At 39.2% G+C, this 15463-nt stretch overlaps 1 protein-coding gene across 24 annotated transcripts in view; it reads left to right on the top strand.

Annotated features, from left to right (window-relative positions):
• mycbp2 (MYC binding protein 2) overlaps nucleotides 1–15463 on the top strand; it is a 104909-nt gene that overhangs the window by 44970 nt on the left and 44476 nt on the right. For all 24 annotated transcript variants that reach the window (XM_088601970.1, XM_088602068.1, XM_088601894.1 and 21 more), the window contains 18 exons: nucleotides 237–441; nucleotides 550–703; nucleotides 2146–2318; nucleotides 2940–3065; nucleotides 3341–3468; nucleotides 4381–4472; nucleotides 5574–5708; nucleotides 6011–6094; nucleotides 6453–6549; nucleotides 6836–7028; nucleotides 8240–8514; nucleotides 9536–9757; nucleotides 11973–12164; nucleotides 12628–12834; nucleotides 13364–13501; nucleotides 13988–14166; nucleotides 14536–14678; nucleotides 15097–15197. In XM_088601970.1, coding sequence (XP_088458096.1) covers nucleotides 237–441; nucleotides 550–703; nucleotides 2146–2318; nucleotides 2940–3065; nucleotides 3341–3468; nucleotides 4381–4472; nucleotides 5574–5708; nucleotides 6011–6094; nucleotides 6453–6549; nucleotides 6836–7028; nucleotides 8240–8514; nucleotides 9536–9757; nucleotides 11973–12164; nucleotides 12628–12834; nucleotides 13364–13501; nucleotides 13988–14166; nucleotides 14536–14678; nucleotides 15097–15197 — 2844 coding nt within the window. The remainder of the gene's footprint in view (nucleotides 1–236; nucleotides 442–549; nucleotides 704–2145; nucleotides 2319–2939; nucleotides 3066–3340; nucleotides 3469–4380; nucleotides 4473–5573; nucleotides 5709–6010; nucleotides 6095–6452; nucleotides 6550–6835; nucleotides 7029–8239; nucleotides 8515–9535; nucleotides 9758–11972; nucleotides 12165–12627; nucleotides 12835–13363; nucleotides 13502–13987; nucleotides 14167–14535; nucleotides 14679–15096; nucleotides 15198–15463) is intronic.

The following is a 15463-nucleotide window of genomic DNA, read 5'->3' as shown; positions in this document are numbered from 1 at the left end:
TTTCCAAAACTTGGCTCGATAACTTATTCTAGACTCTCAACCATTTGTGTAAAAAAGCCTCCTGTTCTCCTTTTTAAATGCACTTGCCTTCCTCTCATGTTTCTTTGTCATTGTCATTAAATGATAATGGCAGGATTTAACATATATGAACATTTTTCTACATTTAAAACTATACTTTGTATTTAATACATGGTACACTCAACATAAATGGGCTTGTATTGCTTTTCTCTTGGCAGAAAGGACAACTTGGAAGGCCAATTGTAGACATGCCATATTGGAATGCAAAGCCATCTCCCATGCCGAACATTGGAGCCAAGTATGGGCGAAAAGCTACCTGGATTGGAGCTAGCGGAGACCAGACCTTCCTGAGGATTGATGAAGCACTTATAAACTCGCATGTCTTAGCCACTTCAGAGATCTTTGCCAGCAAACACATCATAGGTAAAGATCAGCTTTTGCCTTTTTTTTCCCCTTAATTGAAAGTTTCCAAATACCAATGTGTATTTATTATTAAAAGTTGTTTGAAATATAATATAATTTATTTTTTAGGCTTGGTACCTGCATCTATGTCCGAGCCCACGCCTTTCAAATGCCTTCTGATAAATAAGGTTGATGGAAGTTGCAGAACCTTCAATGACTCTGAACAAGAGGACCTGCAGGGCTTTGGTGTGTGTTTGGATCCAGTCTATGATGTCATCTGGAGGTAAGTCTTTCTCAATGGTAAGAATGTAGTTGAGATAATAGATTACTAATAACCATCAAGACATCCTAAATTCTGAGTACATCTAGGTTAAGTACAATGTTTTTTATTTGGGGGGAGTTTAATTGATTATCTTAACAGAAGATAGGGTATAAATAAAATACGATTTGAGCAGATGTTGCTTATTTTAGATGCTAGTCACTTAATGACTTCAAGGATCTTATTCAGCTATTCCTTGAATGATCCCAGGGTGTCTGCTTTTAGCATCATGGCTCAGTGGCTTGTCTCATATCTTCAGCCTTGTTGTGTAAAGAACTGACTGCTTTTTTCAGTCCTAAAGGGTATGTACTCTTATTTTCCACTTGTATCCTAGGGTCAATCTTTCACAACTCATGCTGAAATTGTCATTTGGATACAGGATACTGTTCGTCATTTTCTTTTAGGGCTTTAGATACATATAATCTTTTTTTACTACTAAATAGATTAGGTCCATACAGCTTGACTGTGTATGACATTCTTTAAATGCAGAAAGAAAACTCATTGCCCTTGTTTGAACTGTTCCCAGGGTCCCAGTATCCATTTTTTATATAGCACTTGTAATTAAACACAGTAGTCTGAATGAAGCCTTACCAGTGTTTTGTAGAGCATCTCGTATATTTTGTTTCCCTGCTAAAAAGATGAAAAGAAAGTAAGATTGAAGATTAGATGCAATGCTGATAAGTTTCTAATTTTAATTAAAAATACTGTAGATAAATCATCTGAAAGATACTTGGTGTAAGGAACTAAATTGAACAAGATATATATTTCACTCTCTCCTTTGTATGAGAGATACAGGTCTTCTGATGTCACTCTCACATGCTTCTACTGGCTCGGTCCGAAGTTCTTAAAAATTTAAGGCAGCAATATTACAGTGGTACTCAAAAGTGTTTGGGAAGAATATACCCCCATATGCCCCCATATGCTGAACTAGCCCTCTCTGGTTGTTCAGAGGCAACTCACAGATAAGCAAAGCAAGAATTATCAGCACTCATATTGGGAATGGTGTGGCCAAAAATTGTTCATAAGACTGGAAATCTCCGTTTCAAGAGCTGTCTCAAGGATTGATATCCACAATTTCAATGGAGAGGATTTGCTTCTGTAGGATAATCACTGTGGAGCGATTCCATAGGATCTGGGGTCCCTTTCTTGAATATGTAGAAAAAGGCTGTTTTTTTGCATATCCTCAATTTGTTTTACACATCCAAACTGTCTGTGATGACCTTTATCATCAACCTTGACTTTTGTCTTATTTCAGCTAGAATTTTTTGTTGTTGTTGATTTTTTAAGTGTTTCTATTCCATTTGTTTGTTTTTTTTTTGTTTCTTAGCTTTTGTTAATAAAAAAGGGAACAGCTACTGGGATGTTGACAAACTCAAGCTTATTCAAATCACTTCACTCTTTCTCAGATTCCTGCCTGCATCCCGGGAGATGTGGTGTTACAATGCTGTGATTGCTGATGTGCGGATGCCTTCAGCCACAGATATTCAGTCCAGATGCAGTATCCTGAGTCCAGAGTTAGCTCTACCAACAGGATCATGCGCCACCACAACAAGGTCCCATGGTGCACTGCATATACTAGGTAAGCTATTGTCAACATGTATTTTTTGGAGAATGTTTTTTCTCTATTGCTTTATTTAAAGTTTTTGTTTCCCTGACACTATATTTCAAGTGGGGTATATTTGTTGTGTAATTGACAGAAAGGGTAAGGTTTCATTTAGATAATTGTGTCTTAAAGGATCATTTATTGGTTGTAGACCAATAAAGATGGTCACAAAGAGCACAGCTTGAGCCCAGCAGGCAAGACAGACATTGGTAGTTTAAGCCTGGGCTGTTATGTGCCGACTGTGATCATCATTCCCAGAGGGTGATGCAGAATTGGGTAAGTCCTGCAAGTATGAGTCTGCCAGGGTATCCTCATCTTACAAGGTAGAAGTGGCCACGTGGATTTGGTGTGTGCAGCTTGGAAGCCGAGTTAATTAATGACTTTGGTTCTCATCCTGGATGCTGGAAATGGCAGAATCACTAGTGACTGATAGGCATTTTGATCCCTGCAACAGGGAAGTCTGTGGCTTGCTTGAGATTGCCAGGTGCTTTATGCCATGAACAAGTTTCTTATAATTTCAGGAAGTAATAAAAGCAAGCACTTTCTTCTTTTGCGTTTTGAAAGAAAAGGCTTTAACTGTGGATTCTCCATCCTTAGGATGTCTGGACACATTGGCTGCCATGCAAGAGCTGAAAATGGGAATTGCCAGCACAGAGGAAGAGACGCAGGCAGTCATGAAAGTTTACTCTAAAGAAGACTACAGCGTTGTCAACCGTTTCGAAAGTGAGTGCTTTTTAACACAGTGTGTAGTTTTGGAACTGCAGGTACCAGCATATCCATTTCCACTATTTTTATTTATGGACAGGTTTGTCATAAAGAAATGTTTCCTTTATCCCTTTACTGTAGGATTTCTTCTTTTTTTTTCTTCTTTTCCATCTTTGTGCTTAGAGTATTTGTATTGATTGGAGTTTTGAAGACAATATTTTTTGTGGAGACTGAAAATCTGCCAACTCTTATTTTATAATTGTTGCACATGAAATTAAATCTTACTTTTGTAGGTCATGGTGGTGGCTGGGGGTATTCAGCGCATTCTGTGGAAGCCATTCGCTTCTATGCAGATGCAGATATCCTGTTGGGAGGCTTGGGGCTCTTTGGGGGTAGAGGAGAATACACTGCAAAGATCAAGGTAAACTGACTTGTCTGCTTGTTGCCAGCTGTGTCATTCAAGTTCTGTAACGCATTCGTGTACATATAGTGCCCTTCAAATGTATTCATACTCCTGATGAAGTAGATATATCAGATATGATGTTTTCATATAACAGAATAATTTACAGAATAGATTCTAAAAAGTTACTGTCATCTTAAATAGTATTGTACAGGGCAGTCAGGACAAAAGGCTTGGTTTATTCTTTATAACAGGGATAACAAAAGGTAGAAATGAGTTGCAAAATACATTTAATGTATAATAATTTTAAAGTACATGAAATGAGCAGTGATTACTTCACAGTTCCCCATCGTTTGAATCAAGGAGTAAGCTGACTCAGTAAATTATGAATGCACCAAAAAGCAATTAAAGTAAACCAATGTGAAGTAAAATGAGACAAATTGTAAGAAATGGCTGAAAAATGCAAAAATAATAAAACAATAAATGTATTTTGTACAGCATGCCTTTAAATGCATGAATATTAATGGAATCAATGTAGGGATTGGACAGGTGGTACAGGGATATGGAAGTTGTTTATGATGGGTGTATAACATGGGTTCATGTTATGAATGCTTCAGTAAATTTTATACAGTATATTTACGACGTAAAAAATATTTAATGTCGTAAAAGAAAAGTTTATGGGGAAAAAAGGACAGGAACAATTTTCGTTTTACTGAGTTGACTGCAGTTTTTGAAGAAATAGTCAATAGATCTAGAAAGCATATATGTGGTATATTTTTCCTTATGTAACTGTGTTTTGGGGCTGAAAAAATCTCATTCATGATTTAATGCCCATTCTACAATAACAGGCACCCATTCCCCTCTATTAGTCCATTGAACAGAGGGCTTACTGTAGTGGTTAAATTTGTGGAATTTGTGACTTCTGTTCCTAAGCTGTTTGAGCTGGGCCCTGATGGAGGAGATCATGAAACAGATGGAGACCTGCTGGCTGAGACTGATGTCCTAGCTTATGACTGTGCAGCTAGGTAATGTTTGCATTATCTCCCGAAAGAATATATGCTTTATTCCTCATGCTGGGAGGACGGCGAAACAGTGACTATGACAAAATGAGCGCAGGTGTTTTCAGTACTGATTCTAAACGCCTGATCTGCAACTTTCTCATTTTATAGCATTATAGTGTAGATGCAGCCTCCAGATGACGAGAATAAATTGACTGCCACTTGAGCTCATTGGGTTAAAGGGATATCTCTCTATCATTGTCAAAGACAAGATTTATGAATGCAGTCCAATTTGTCTTATTCAACACAACATGGAGTTAGGTTGTGTCATTCTTTAAATCAGACAATAAACTAAGTTTTAATGACTATATTGGATACCATAGAGAAGAATAGAGGTATTAACTCTAGTGTCCTGGATTGCGCAATCTGGTGCGATCAATTGGCAGCGTGGTTTCTTGCTTCTCTGCCTCGTTTGCTGTAAAGCGGGGCTGCTGGTACTCAACGGTTGTTGCAAGTCACCCAAATGGTAGTGGTTGCTGCATGATGATGATGATCATTGTGGATCCCTCTATATTGAGATCAGAAACACTATCAATTACATAGCAAAATATGAAACTCAGCATTTTTATCTTTAGATTTTATTTTAACCTTGTGCCGAAATAGTGTGCTTATGTAGTTGTAGTTCAGCAGTAATATTTTTCTGCCTTGTGTGGATTTGTGTCGCTCCTCCCTATTAGTATTCAGTTTGTATTTGTCAGTATCAGCATGGAGGTAACACCAAGTGAGACGGCTGTTCTCCCTGCTGTCACAACTGCTTTGTTAGCAGGTTCACATAATCACCACCTCAGAATGAAGCTATGGTGTGCACAGGAGTCCTTGAGTTGTTTGAACAGCGTATTTGATGAGGTTTAATGTGATAAAAATTCTGCTAGTGTGACAAATCTTTTGTGATGTTACAGGAGTTCATTTCGTGCTACATAGTAATTTTCTTAATTTGTAGACTTTATTTTGCTTTCTTGCAAACAAAATATTGGCACCTCCACCCTGACTTGCATGCCTGAGATCTGTGACAGCTGAGGGTGTTCGACTGCCCTGGCGGTGTGTCGTGACGTGGGCCTGTGTTTGCAGGGAGAAGTATGCCATGATGTTTGATGAGCCGGTGCTGCTGCAGTCTGGCTGGTGGTACGTGGCTTGGGCTCGGGTGTCGGGGCCAAGCAGCGACTGTGGCTCCCATGGACAGGCCACCATCACCACAGATGACAGGCACGTGTCACCTCTGCCTCCTCTCTCTGATCTCCCTTTCTCCTACTCTGTTGGCCCAATCCAGGCTTTGCAACCTGAGTCTCAGGGCTTTGTGAACAAAACAGGTTTTAAAATTGTTCACACTATTTTGACACATTTGGTTTTGCAGAAAATTAGTGACATTACTACTCTTACACATTTTACTGCATCCACATGAAGTTTCTAGCTGCATAAACCCGTGATCAAAGGTGTGAATAATCAGGCTACATCACAGGTGGTCAAAGATTGCCTTTATTATATATTTTATTTTTGCTTTCTCACAGCGTGGTTTTCCAGTTTAAAAGCTCCAAGAAATCAAATAATGGTACGGATGTAAATGCAGGACAGATACCTCAGTTGCTATACAGGTATGTGGAAGTCCTCTACTGGGTATATACAGTATGCATAGATGTAATGATTAAAGATTTGGCTAAAAGTTTTCCTTTTCATATTTTATAATAACTCAGTTCCTCATATCTTATCCGTGTCAGTGAAGTATTTTTATGGTTCAACATATATCCCATGTACAATGGTAAACAGCTGGGGCTTTGCCACTAGTTAGTTCATAATGAGTTTAATTGTGCCTGGACTATAGGATTTTATTTCTGGGCCTTTTCCATTATAAACTTCTTTCCATGAAACCAGGGCAAAATGTCTTCCTTAGTGATGACGTATGTTTGTAATATGCTTTTTATTTCTAATTGAAAGTTTTGCCTTTTCGTTCAGGCTTCCATCCAATGACGGCAACGCTGCAAAAGGAAAGCAGCAGACCAGTGAACCTGTGCACATTCTGAAGAGATCGTTTGCAAGGACTGTATCAGTGGTATGCACTTTATTTCACAAGTTAGAATTGAGAAATTGTACTATATAGACTGTAACTAGGTGGCACAGATATTCTTTTAGCACAAGGAACATAAAACAATTCTGCATCACGCCTTGTGTTTTGACCTGTTAGCTACAAAGATTGGATGAGAAGAAATCGGGGAAAGCACAATGCTGCTTCAGGGGAATTAGATCTGTTTGGGTTCTTTTTAGAAGAATCATCCAAAGGTGAAACAAAGGTGTTGGACGGACATTAATGCGGTTCACTGTCTTCTGATGTGGTGCAGGAGTGTTTTGAGTCATTGTTGAGCATCCTCCACTGGAGCTGGACCACACTGGTGCTGGGTGTGGAGGAGCTGCGGGGGCTTAAAGGCTTTCAGTACACGGCCACCCTGCTGGACCTGGAGCGACTGCGCTTCGTGGGGACCTGCTGCCTGCGCCTGCTGCGAGTGTACATCTGCGAGATTTACCCCATATCAGGTACAGCTGCTTGCAGCTTCATCTCGTATGCACAGGGGCTGGCTTAGACGTCCCCAGATGCCAGCCAGAATTTTGTCTAATAGTATCTTTAAAAGGTGACTTAATGAGCAAGAAGCTGAGCTGTTGCAATAATCTATTGTTATAGATGGAAGTTGACAAGTGTGGTTAAAACGTGCCAAATGATATGTTTACTATTGTGTAAGAGAGACTGATTGATGGGGACATGGGGACAAGTGCGATGGCATGGAAATGGGTGTCTTGTAGCAACAGACTGAAGGTAACCTCACTGCACAGTGCTATGGTGGTCAGATCCTGGGACTTTCCTTGCTGCTCTTCCCATGGGTACATTCTAGGAGAACAGTGAATGTCTTTATGCTGCATGTTCACCAGCCAGACTCTACAGCTTTCATTCAAGATGAGTATGTGACCGTTATATTGGTACACTAATAATCAGATCTGAACGTCATTAAAACAGTTGTATGTTGAGCTTGGACAACATGTGACAACTGGGCTTGAGAGATCAGTGAACAGACAGGTGTTTCTGGGCTTTTTGAGAGGAATGGGACAGAATCCTACAAGATTTCATTTGCAGCATGTTCTGTAGATGTACAACTTGTATTAATTCCAGTCGTGGCCACACATACTCCTATTTTGTGACTTTCACAGTACACTTCCTGTTGACCACAGGATATAGCTGTAGAAAAACATAAAAGGACCTTAGGCTGTATGTTTCATTACTATTACTGTGTTTTTGAAACCAGTTATATACTAAAAGTACAATGAAGCTTGCTTCTGTAATCTTCATAGTTTTGGTTTACTCTGGTATTCTGTCTGAGGCATTTCTTCCCTGGTACAATTTATTACATATCATTAAAACTGGAAATTAACAGAGGGGGAAAAAGTTAAACCTCAATCACTCGATCAACCTCAATCACTCTTTTTTAAGAATTCAAATGTTAGTTAACTTAACTTAACTAATCAAAGCATATGTTCACACAGGTGTAGTGGCTAAACTTATGCTTTTATTATCACTGCAGTAATACATATAATTAAAACTACTTTCAGTCCTAACAGTAAAATGAAAGTAATGTTTAATGTGAATCACAATGCGTGTAATAATGCGCTAAATTGATTGGTCTTTTCCTCCAGGTTTTTGTCTGAATTCTAGTCATAATTGGGTCCATTAGTGAACATCTGAATGTTTCTTTCAGCCAACACCAAGGCTATAGTGGAGGAGTCCAGCAAGCTGGCCGAGTGTGTGGGGAAGACGAGGAGTCTCCTGAGGAAGATCCTGTCTGAAGGAATGGACAACTGCATGATTAAACTGGACAATGACCCACAGGGCTACCTCAGCCAACCCCTCGCCTTGCTAGAAGCTGTGCTGCAGGAATGTCACAACACTTTCACAGCCTGCTTCCACTCCTTCTACCCCACCCCAGCCTTGCAGTGGGCCTGTCTCTGTGATCTGCTCAACTGCCTGGACCAGGTGAGGACAGCCACGAGGCACAACATCACCAGAAAGAAGAGCTCTTGGCTCTTTGAGATGGTTTCATTACGTGTTAATGATCAGATTCCAGGTGTTTACAATAAATTAATCTGAATCTTGACCATTATGTATGTTTTTTGTTTTCAGTACATAATTGTGTATGTATTTTAGCATTTGGCATTTGTGCGTTTGCCTCAGAATTGCAATTGTGAAATTAAAATGACAGAAAAGGCTTCCCTCATTTATTACAACCTGTAGTTTCAAATTGGGAATTTCAGCTGCTTTTTCTCATCGAGGAATTCACTACGGAGAATTACTCTAGCTTCCCCTTAAGATGATATCCTTGGCAACTTAATTTATTCTGTCTAGACTTGTAAAACAAAGACTACAAATCAAGCATAACGCCTGCTGTTAGTAAAAGCTCATATTGAGACATGAGGAAGCAGCTCTTTCACGCAGTAGTATTGTTGCCATGCAGATGCTGCTGAATTGTGAAAACATCTAAGTACTTTGATTTTTCTGCAGTTGTTTTTCTAGATTTACATGTAATTCAACCTTTTGTTTTTATCATTTTGCTGTTACAAAAATCAGAACACTTAAATGTTACAGTCAGAGGAGTTTGCTTTAATGATGATTTATGTTTTCACAAAAGTGCTAATTGAATAATGATGGGTGACATGCATTAGCTCAGTTTACGGCACCGTTAATTCATAATACAGAGAAAAAGATGCATTTTTCCTTTTGATATCTAAATTCTTTTAAATCTTTGGATATCTGCATTCTCTGGCTATATTTGTGTTTTGATACTATTTTTTGTCAAACTAAGTTATACCTTTTTTCTGTTTTATGTATACAGTAAAGTACATACATTTCATTTGAACATGAACATTTTATAAAACAAAATTACTGAATAAATGTGGCACACTGTAAATGCTCATAAAAGTATCATGAGGTAGAAGGGAAGACGTGTATTATTTCTGTCAAATTGAGAATCATAATGTTAATAACTTGTATTTTGTAGGACATCCAGGATGCAAATTTCCGCACTTCCAGCAGTCGCCTCCTTGCAGCAGTGATGTCAGCTTTGTGCAACACTTCGGTGAAACTGACATCCATTCTGCCCATCGCCTACGATGGGGAGGTGCTGCTGCGCTCCCTGGTCAAGCAGGCCAGCACAGAGAACGATTCAGCCTTGGCTCACAGGTTCCCCCTGCTGGTGGCTCACATGGAGAAGCTCAGCCATGTAAGTACGAACCCAGTGAGACTTGGGTGGGTAGATAGTAGATGAACAGTCAAAAGGAGCTACTTATTATGTGAATTGGGAAATACCCCAAGCCACAACAAGGTTTTTTTTTTTGCGTCGTTGTACTGTGAGAGATTACCCTTTTCGTGCTCATCTTCAGTTATCTTTTGTGGAACAAATTATATTGATTATACATGACTTAAATGGTTTCTTGTAATGTTTTTTTCTTGGTTTCTTTTTTTGCTTCTTCTACTTCTTAGGTCTCTTATTGATTTTGTTTAAAATCTAACGTATCCCTCAGTGCACTAAAGGTTATAGAATGCAGTATTCCCCAAAATGTTATTTAATGTATTTTTACTTCCTCAACTTGCTAAAATCCTTTTCCAGCTATCTAAAATATTTGTCGTTTTTAATAACACTACTAATATAAAACTGTGAATAATGACCTCTAAACATTTTAGTGTGTGCTATACTTACATGTTTCTTAAACCATCCAAAGAATAATTCAGGCAACTTGAGAAATGGTGAAACAAGTGATACAACAACCTGATACAAGTATTGAAAATCCTCAAAGGCATTGACAAAAAAGCTTTTAAAACCAAGAACAAAAGGCTTCATTACCCAAAGAGTTGTGGGAGTTTGGAATAAGCTGCCCAGCCATGTGGTAGACATGCGGTTTCCTTCAAGAAATGGCTGGATGAAATTCCTGAACCATTTCATGAATAACCAAATAGGCTAAATCAGTGGTTCTCAAACTTTTTGGACCAAGTACCACCCCTAATCCAACCAAAGCATCCAAGTACCACCTACAAGTCATCATCTCATAGGGATCCCAGAAATTCTCAATAACCAACATGAGCGCACGTGCACACACACTCACACATACATATAATAAATATTATAATAATAAACTTTATTTGATATAGCGCCTTTAAAGGTGGCTTCTCAAAGCCTGTTTAGTTGAGCAAAGCAGATGTGAATTAATTTTTCGAGCCTTGATACAGTTCACATCAGAGTCTAACAGATTTTAAATCGTCAGACATTTTCTTGACTGCCAAGGTCATGGTTGAATGTTGCAATGCGTCCATTAATTTCTGGAGCAACCTCTCTTAATTCGTGCAACTACACCGCTGTGTCGGGTTGTCATCGCTCTAGCACCGTCTGTACGAACTCAGACGCATTTTATCCAGTCGATGACATTCTCTTAGATAAATTCATTCAGAAGCTGAAATATGTGCTCTCCTGTAGTTCCTGTTGGTAGCGGCTTACAGAACAGAAAGTCCTCATGGGACGTACCCTCAAACTTGTATCTAACCTGAATGAGCAAATTGGCCAAATAGACTACAGACTCATCTAATTGCAGTGAAAAGCATCTGCTCATCTTAACACTCTATCAGCGTACTTTTTATATCATCCACCATATCAATAATTCTATGAGTGACTGTGTCTTCAGAGCAGGCAGCAGGTTTTTCTCCACACATAATACATGTCAGCTCTTTTGCCAACGGTAAATAAGGTTCTTCAAAAATAGTGTGGAGCTTACCTGCTTTAGCAATCCGCAAGCTTGCATTTTTCCGCATTTCCGTTTTTTTATTTCTGTTTTTATTTTTTGCGCATGGGAGCAAAACACAGAGACGCTCGGTGTATTTTTCTCAAATTAACTTAGAACAGTTCTTAAATATTTTTCTGTTCTCTATCACACTTTCCTGTGCTCAAAAGATTACCAGCGTTTCTAGCACGCATTTCTATGCATTCCTGTGCTTACAACATTGGCATTGTTCCAAAATCACGCTCCTTCTCCTACCTCTCTATTTGCTGGAGATAAGTTTTTTTTAAATACAATTGGTCACTTGTGTCCATAGCTCGCATTCCTATAGAATGGTATAGAATTACATAGTAGCTCTGTGTCCACTGAAGTATTAGCACGCACTGTATCGTAGTACGTAGGCTGCGTATATTCAATACGTATTAAAATAGAAAATATGAAAACCTGTCCTGATTTTTCAGCGCACACAACAAAGTTCCAGGGTCATATGGCGTACCAGCTGGCGGCGCTCCGCGTACCACTGCTGGTACGCGTACCACAGTTTGAGAACCACTGGGCTAAATGGTCCAAATTATTACCTTTTATTTGTAACCTTTCACGTGTTCCAATGCAAATGAAGGAGAAATGTCTCATGATCCTGTTCTGATTTTGTTCTTTGGTATTATGCAGAGTGAAGAAAACCTGATGGGCATGACCAGTTTTCGGGAGGTTTTGGAGAAAATGCTGGTGATTGTTGTCCATCCAGTGAGGAAGAGCCTACGGAAGGAGATGGAGCTCTTCTCCCCACACCTAGTCTCCAACACGTGTGGCCTACTAGCGAGCATTGTGAGCGAGCTGACCTCGTCAGCACTGGGCTCAGAGGTACATATCAGCATCTCAAGTTCATCAAGCGAGGTTTTTGTATTTCTGTGAAATAAAAATAGGATTTATGGCATCTGTGTTTAGTGTAATCAACCTGCTTTTGTTAAGTTGACAGACAAATACAAAGACCCTTTTAGATGGTATACTGATTACATATATTTAAAAATGTTCATATTTTTTTTCAATTATGATTTAAAATTCTATATATGGAAACTGAGGCACTGTTGCAGGTGGCCTTGCATTTGACTTCAATTAATCTTTCCAGAGTAGCTGGGTTTTTCATAAAGTGAAGCTGTCATTTTGTCATTATTATGGCAACAGTCTAGCTTTGCAGATGAGTAGCACTTGTTAGAAAACCAGTGTTAGCGAAACGTTTTGCTATGAAAACGGCATGCTTCTGACGAGTGCAGCTGAAGGAGGACTTGTGGTTTTGAACTCCGTCTGAAACTGGACTTTTGTGCAGGTTGATGGATTGAACTCCCTACATTCTGTGAAGTCCACCCCTAACCGCTTCACCAAGACAAGCCAAGGACGGAGCTGGAACACTGGCAATGGCTCTCCGGATGCAATCTGCTTCTCGGTCGACAAGCATGGCGTGGTGCTTGTGGGCTTCTGTGTCTATGGCGGAGGAGGGATCCATGAATATGAACTTGAGGTTCTTGCTGATGACGTGAGTTTAAACTGTGTTCTAATAATTCCTTGTTTTAATCACTTAAAACTAATCTCTTGTCCCTTTGTTTTTCCAGTTTTGTGTATCTTTAAATAATGAATATACCTGATATTGATTTTGAATGAAAAAAGTAAAGAAGGCCATTGATCATATTCAAATGTTTCATTCCATATTTCAAATAAATCTAGTTATACATGTATATTAAAACAAATGAAAAGGTGCCCATTCTTTTGGATGATAATAAATATTTTTTTTTTAAGAAAAGCCCGATGTAATTGCTTTGTGACCCCAATTAAAAGGAATGGGGAAGTACATGAGGAATCTTCAATCACTTTCTGTATTAAAGACAGGAACTGCATAAAATATATAGCAAAATTTACTTACACGGCTTTTTTTATGCATGCCTGCTGTAATAATGAAGATAGTTTAGTACACCTTACAGTGCAAATAGCCTAGCAGTTATTTAGCACATGAAATGAACATCTGTGCCAAAACAGTCCTCGGGTTTTTCCTTTGCTTCTTTTTGCAGACCCAAACTGAGCACCCAGGGGATTCGGCTCATTCTCACAGATGGACATCTTTGGAGCTGGTGAAAGGGACATACAGCACTGACGACTCCCCCAGTGATATTGCCGAAATCAGGCTGGACAAAGCTGTGCCTTTGAAGGTATCCTCAGCCCTTTGTTTTCATGATTTAGTTTTTGGCTATACCGGCCTCACTGCAAAGGTCTTTGGCACAGTTTATGCAAGGTTATCTGCCAGAGTTATCTCTTCAGAATCCTTCTGAAAGTAAGAAAATATATGCTGCTTTTTCAAAGAGTAAAAAAAATATTAATTTAGAACCTTATCTTAATATACAAAAACTGAATTTCTGCTCTTTGAGGATAACCTGGTTTTGTTTTAAATGCATATAAACTGAAATTACTTACCCAGTGCTTTAAAATTTTAATACAACAAACATTTTCTAAACATTATAATCCCTTTTTCTCATATCAGAAATAGTAAAAAGAAATTGTAAGATGTGTAAGGCAAAAACAAATAAGAATTCAAAATGGAAGACTAAAGTAAAACGTAGGAAGAATTAAGAAGCTAAGTAAGGTTTCATATTTTCCAGTGCTCTTCCCATATTCTAAGACCTCGCTGTCTTCCACAGGAGAGTGTGAAATATGCAGTGAGGTTACGCAACTACGGCAGCCGTACAGCCAATGGGGATGGAGGCATGACAACAGTGCAGTGCACCGATGGGGTGACATTCACTTTCAGCACCTGCAGTCTCAGCAGCAATGGAACCAATCAGACCCGTGGGCAGATTCCACAGATTCTCTACTACAGGTGAGCCAGAGGCAGCTGCATCCATCACATGAGAACCGCATTGACATTCTGTGTCAACACTGGAGAAAGAAGGATTCACTGTCTCTCCTTCTGTGGGCCTGTTCTTGTTATACCTACGGTTGTTTCTTAAACAGTTTACGTGACAAGATAGACTGCACCAGATGACTTTTAAAGGTGGGGAAGCTTTGTCAAAATGGGTGTAAAGGGTTAGATATTTCCCCCAATCTTTCCTGTGCCGAGTTTTAAAATAACGGAGCAGGTGAAAATGCAGAATAAGACCCAGAGACTAATATGATGAATTTTGGATCACACTTAATATTTAAGAGATTATATATCCTTGAATTCAATTCGTTTTGCGTTTTGGTGCAGGAGTGAGTATGACGGAGACTTGCAGTCCCAGCTGCTGAGTAAGGCCAATGAGGAGGATAAGAACTGCAGCAGGGCGCTGTCTGTCGTAAGTGCTGTTGTGAGAGCAGCCAAGGATCTTCTGCACAGGGCCTTTGCCGTCGATGGTAAGAGACCATTCTTGAGGCGACTTCCCTTCCACAATTATCTTTACGTAGGGTTCCTGAATGAAAGCTGTATGGTGTCAGTGAAGCAAGGAATTTAAAAAGAGTTGTAAGCCATTTGGAAAAGAGCAGTAGTGTTAAAAGAAAACAGGGCAAGGATCGGCAATTCTTTATCCTTGCAAGTCGTTTTTCTATTACAATATGAGATATTTAAGAGACATTGGATAGCGGAGTCAGTTCAATCACTAAGGTCCACTTAAGTGAGTAAAGTACTGTTGGAACAAAGTCCAGGACTGAAGTAAAATGAAAGTCCCAATGATGACCAGCTGTAGAGTCCCATAACAAATATTCTGGAGCAAGGTTTTAAATATATGTTGTGATTTCTGCAATGGTTTTTTAGAACTTTGTTTTGTCGTTTCAGCTGAAGACATTCCAGAATTGTTAAGTTCTTCCAGTTTGTTTTCAATGCTGCTGCCCCTTATATTGGCTTATATTGGACCAGTGGCTGCTTCCGTTCCTAAGGTGAGATGAGTATTAGTTGAGTTATGGTATTCCTGAGGTCCAAAATATAATGGAAAAAGGGCATGAACAGCAGCAAACATTGGGGTCAAGTGCATTTTCAGAGAGGAGCACATACAACGGTAGCAATGTGTTTTGTCATCCAGCTGGTTGGTTTTGCTTTTGTGTGTTCTGATATTTATCTTTAAGCTCAAAGTGGCTTGAGGTCTTTTAGTGGTGTTAAAGATAAATTTTACCACATTTTCAGTAATAGAATCAAAGTTCAATGT

This window comes from Lepisosteus platostomus, chromosome 2, assembly GCF_059453375.1.
Source record: "Lepisosteus platostomus isolate fLepPlt1 chromosome 2, fLepPlt1.hap1, whole genome shotgun sequence".
Lineage (NCBI taxonomy): Eukaryota > Metazoa > Chordata > Actinopteri > Semionotiformes > Lepisosteidae > Lepisosteus > Lepisosteus platostomus.
The sequence above is the reverse complement of the archived record's forward strand: the minus strand, read 5'-3'. Positions and strand labels throughout refer to the sequence as shown.